This window comes from Gossypium arboreum, chromosome 6 (assembly GCF_025698485.1).
Source record: "Gossypium arboreum isolate Shixiya-1 chromosome 6, ASM2569848v2, whole genome shotgun sequence".
Taxonomy (NCBI): domain Eukaryota; kingdom Viridiplantae; phylum Streptophyta; class Magnoliopsida; order Malvales; family Malvaceae; genus Gossypium; species Gossypium arboreum.
In genome coordinates, this window is record NC_069075.1 from 109,654,362 (window position 1) to 109,659,821 (window position 5,460).

The window sequence follows — 5,460 nt, forward strand, 5'->3', positions numbered from 1 at the left end:
GACATGAAAGACTTGTTGATGTAATGTGTGATTGATTGTATGTATAACATGTATTATTTTGGAAATAAACATTGAATGGTCAAAATCTAGTTGGGTAAAATATCATGAAAGTATTGAATGGAAAAAACCTGCTATATATGCACTGGAAATATTTGAACGAATGATGTTATGATAAAATGTCATCGTATTGATGGTGAAATTGAACGTTTGATATGTGAACGTTATAATGATGGCATGTAAACTATGTTACTGAAAGAAAATGTCTGAAACATGCATTTGATTGAAATATTGTATGACATATCGCATGTGCATGAGGTGGGATATTGTGGTTGACGGAGGAGTTCAGTGGAGTAGTAGCGGCATATTAAGTCCGTATTTATATGTAGTCAGTGCACTGCACCAAAAGTACTGTGGAGACTAGCGATTTTATTGCATTTTATGTTAAATGGTAGAATATTTGCACTATGTTTATATGGTGGTTTAACCACAACGAGTTTTGCTTGCACTGTTTGGAGTTTGGTAGACGAGTTATGGGGAACTCATGGTGTGTAACGGATCGTTGGGGTAGGAAATTATTTTCGCATTATGTTACGTTCATGATTCATTCTAATGTGATATTGTTTCTATGATTATGTTACATGGATTCTTGTGTGATTGATCTTAAACGTATGTTAAATGAACTTATTGATTAGACTCATAGTGAGCTAGTTAGCTCACCCCATAATTTATAACCTTTTCAGGTAATGATTGAGACCAGGGTCAGACATAGCATGCGGACTTAGTTTATATCTTATTTAAAGTTCCTACATTTATTTGGTTTTTGGACTATAAAGCTATTTGAACTATGATTTGGGTTTATTTCTGTCTTGGGTTTTTCATACATGCATAATTTACATAATTCAAATTGATTTCTAAGTATATTCTGAAATTGGATTGAACATGTTACTTGGCTTAATAAATAATCAGATTTTTAATCAGTTTTCCACTGCAACTAAATTTAATAGGGTTTTTCAAAAGCAATGATGAGCAATGTGTTTTTCTTAAAGCCACGCCAATATTTCTAACTTGATTTAATAAAAGTTGAATTTATTAAATGAATGTTTTCTCAAAATAACAAAGGTAACCCAATTTTATTTAAAAAAGAACATAATTGAGGTTTTCAACCAACAATAGGGTAGATTCATAGTTTAGGTATCTAATGTGACCTATACGATTCGACCATAATATCTAAACTAAGTTTGGGAGGTTACATTTAATCACCTAGTCTTGGTCTTTTCTTTTCTTTTCTTTTCTTTTCTTTTTATCTTTTGTTTTGGAGACCTGTTGACATTTTAGAGACCATAAAAGATTTGTGTTCACACTAGAATCAAACACTCATTGAAGTAGGAGGTGGAAAGTAAAGATAAAATGGATAATCCCACCCAGCCATGGAAGCAAAGTCAGTGACCAACCCAAAACCTTCCAACATAGAAAGAGACAAAGCCCATAATCGTGTTCACACTACAGCAAAGAGCAAACTCAGCCCAATAGATGAGTTCACACTATAGTCAGATTGCACATCAACACCTTTAGTCTATGGTGAAAGGTTTTACTTCACCCTATAAATGGAAACAAATATAAAAGCAGACGCAAGAAATAGAAAAAGTAAAGCATAACATTATTAGCGTTTTCTCTTGTAAAATAATTATTCCCATGATTTACAGATATTGACAATGACTTAAACTCAGCTAAAAAAAGGTTACAAATAAAAGAATTGACAATAATCTACTTTTTCTCTTCTCTCTCCACTTCCCTTCTCTATCTACATCCCTAGTAATGCTCATAAACACCCTTACATAATATATTATTATTATAAACAAGAAAAAAAAAAAGTGATCTTACCCTTTATCTGTTATCTTCTCTTGGACTTCCTAAGAAATCCGGGTTTTAATCGGTTTCAACTTCAAGCCCATGCTTTCCGGTGAAAGAAGCTCCGGGGAGATGCAAGTTGGACTCAATGGGCTTTTCGGGCTAACACTTAGAGTCGGCCTGTATAAGCCAAATCCCGTAAGAAAGTACTCCAATGGTATCAACATTGCATGGGGCTGCTCCTCAGTTACTATTGATCCACATGCCTGAACCTGTAGGTTTCTTGCATTTCGAGGTAGTTACTTCGATAAATATATGGTTTTTGAAAGCTCAATGTAAGAAGACATGAAACCGAGTTAAACAATTGCATACCTCCACTAAGGCACTATATCTTCTATCTAATTTTGATGTCATGTGGAGAGCCTCGGAATGGAAAGGAGAATTCTCCCCGACAAATATTAGTGATCGGCAATGCAGTTTCCTTAATCCTTCGCTAAGGTCACGTCTCCTGAAAAATGTAGAATATGACTTTTAAGCCAACTATGTGAAATATGTTTAAAGAGAACATTCAAAACAAAACCTGGTCGACGTATTAATCATTGAGACATGCTTACCCATTCATTGCTTCGAGGAATTGCTGAACGCTTATACTCTGCCTTTCATCTAGCAACTGCAGGGAAAGAACATGATTCAAGTAAGAAAAGCGCCGTGAGACTACATAATCATGCTTCATTATAAGTCACTCTAGTAAATAAGGGGCAAATACAAGGAGCTAAAGAACTAACTCTTCTGCATGCTTGAACTATATCTGATTCGGGTTCTTCAACACTACCACGAACTTCCTGCCATTATGACTCAGAACATCGTAACTAAACTGGTCCAACTCTAGACACAGCAATAAACGGCATAAATTTTTGAATCAGAAAAATACCTGGCTGAAGTACCGCTTAAGCAATAACTCCATCACCACTCCACACATGCCATAGAAATAAAGTAAGTTTGACATTACCTGAAATAATACGACAATTCATCAAAGCACATAGTCATTGGACCCTTAAGAGAAAAGTAAAAAGGCACAGAAAAAGAACCTTATTTAACAACCATTCTGTCCATGAGGGCGCTCTGCATAGTGGAGAAACAAGTATTAACCCGAGGACACGCTGCCTGTATTTCATCTATTAAGACAAAATGCACAATAATTAGTTCCGAGAATACAAACTTAGGTTTTTTATATTTATTTGGATTAAAAATGAAATTGTGTACTGTGCCAAGGTAGTTGACTTACAGCAAATAGAGTAAGAACGTATGCTCCAGCTGCAACCCCCATACACATTACAGAACCAAGCCTACAGTTAAAACCGAAAAAAGAATGAAAGAGTTGGAGGATAAGGAATATAAGCTTGCTTGCCTATATTATTTTATATATAAATAACTAATGATAAAACATATTAAAGAAAACAATAGCTTAAGAAATTATATAATGGTAGCAGGTGTATCAATTTATAACATTTTCAGACAACCTACTACAATTACCGGCCATCATGACAAATAAAATGTACCAAAGAATGTCTAGAGCAGTAGAGATTACAGTAAAGTAAATTTTTAATCAACTGATTACCCAAAAAAGTTGAGAACCTCAAGAACCTGATCTGCCAAGTCATCAACAGAAGGCATAAGGTCATCAGAACCGATTGGGGCAGCTCCTACCTGCAATAGTTCTTGAAAAAAGTCCGGATAAGAAAGGTGTGACTATAGGACTCGACCAAAAATAAAAAGGATGATTGAGATACAACTATGAGACTAAAACATGAACAGAACGGACCTCATGCCCTGGAGGACTTATATGATATATGCAAAAATTGTGGAGGAGAAAGGAATTAACTTCTGGAGAAAAGAACAAACCTTGAAAACAGGAGATATCTGCAGAATGTTATATAACTATAAGTTACCATTAGAAACCGAAAGAATCATGGATGAAAGGGTCTTGGCCATTGCGGAAATCTTGCAAATAACGTTACAAACTTCATAAACATTAAACTAACATGTAAAACTCTGGCTCAATTGAAAGCATTACAGCCTCAAAGTCTCATGCATGATGAAAACACAAATTAGGAGAAAAATAATTATTCTAAGATTAAAAATTAAAAACGAACGAGGGGTGAACATTGTTAGCCAAATCTGTTAACAAAAATCAATTCCATGGGCTCTGAAACACATATTTTGTCATATGGAGTCAAGTATAAGGAAATTAAACATTACAGCAAGCTTTTCTGCATTACTTACGATTTAGAGCTAAATCGGGATAGGTAACAAGAGCCGGCTTATCCTGGTCTCCAAATAATGCAACGGAAACCATTCCGCAGCGAGTTTTAACAAGGTACTCCTGCAGATTGATTTTACAATACATAGTTATTCCTTCAGCAAACCTTTCTGGAAAGCAACCAAAGGAATCAAAATAAATTGCTACCATCAAAGATATTTTATATATGATCTAGCTAGTTAAAGAGCCTAATTGACTTGGGTTTCTTTTACTTGAAAAAAAAAATGAAATTGTTGGAAGCATAGCTCAAGTTAAGTATATTCTAACTAGATAAAGTAAGCATGTGCAGCAGAACCTTTTTAAGAGACCTAAAATTTTTTCCTTCATTTAAGCATATTCAGCATCATCCAAATTCCTAATTTGACAAAAACATGGATATATAACTAACGGAATTACTAGCACATGAGGCAAATTATTATTAAAGAAAAGGCATTTATAAGTTTCAGAACATCATTGGATTTAGTTTACTAATGTAATTTATCAGAAGCAAAAAAAGGAATGAATTGCTTTATAGCTGAAATATATAGGAATAAACTAATGGAAAAAAATGCAGCTTAGTTAAAAGGAAAAATATGATGGTGCATTAAACTGTAACATGAAAAGCATATACTTGATTGTTTTCCATTTATTTTACTCTTCCATTCCCACGTTTTCCCGGTAACCAAACAAGAAGATAAATAGAAATGCGAGTTACCTTGGCACCAAGAGAGATCGTTTCCATATCAATGGAAATTGAATCACTAGAATCTGCCATTTTCCCTCACTTTTTCTGTTCATTAGAATTGGCTTCCATGCCTTATATACCACCAAATCTTTCTGTCCCTTTTCAAATTTCTTCTATATATTAAATTCAAAATTAAAATCTATTTAAAAATGGTTTATCATTAAAAATTACAAGTGACCGACGCTCGATTTGTCAACTCAGAAGCGAACCTTTAACCTGGATATCAGGTCTATTTAACCCCAGTTAAGAGGCCGACAGTTTATACAAATTTACATTACTACCCCTCTAATTTCCTTTTTCCCATTCACTCATTAGCTAATTATATATTTTTTAGTAAATTTATTAGACTATTTTATTTTCAATATAATTTATTAGAACTAACCTTTGATTCCATATTATCTGTATTTTTATAATAAGAAATGCATTATTATTCATATCTCCACAATATTTAAATTTTAAAACTACTTTTGAGTTTATCCATTTCTCATTAATATTTAATCTTTACACATATTATTTTGGCAAGGTCTGAGGCTTCATTGGGGAAAATTCAGGAATAAAAAATAAATTT

At 33.6% G+C, this 5,460-nt stretch overlaps 1 protein-coding gene across 5 annotated transcripts; it reads right to left on the reverse strand.

The window, feature by feature from the left end:
• Nucleotides 1–1,636: 1,636 nt before the first annotated feature.
• LOC108485470 (protein NDL1-like) lies at nucleotides 1,637–5,096 on the reverse strand. Of its 5 annotated transcripts, none has more exons than XM_017789312.2 (11): nucleotides 4,863–5,096; nucleotides 4,132–4,231; nucleotides 3,671–3,768; nucleotides 3,467–3,555; nucleotides 3,134–3,194; nucleotides 2,937–3,023; nucleotides 2,780–2,857; nucleotides 2,634–2,690; nucleotides 2,463–2,518; nucleotides 2,221–2,356; nucleotides 1,637–2,120 (listed from the first exon to the last, which is right to left on the reverse strand). In XM_017789312.2, the coding sequence occupies exons 1-11, from the start codon at nucleotides 4,920–4,922 to the stop codon at nucleotides 1,911–1,913; spliced, it is 1,032 nt and encodes a 343-aa protein (XP_017644801.1). In that variant the 5' UTR covers nucleotides 4,923–5,096; the 3' UTR covers nucleotides 1,637–1,910. The 5 variants fall into 5 exon arrangements, with proteins under 5 accessions (XP_017644801.1, XP_052885183.1, XP_017644802.1 ...); XM_053029223.1 differs by having other exon boundaries at nucleotides 4,132–4,278; XM_017789313.2 differs by lacking the exon at nucleotides 3,671–3,768 and having other exon boundaries at nucleotides 3,467–3,566.
• Between the last annotated feature and the right edge of the window lie 364 nt (nucleotides 5,097–5,460).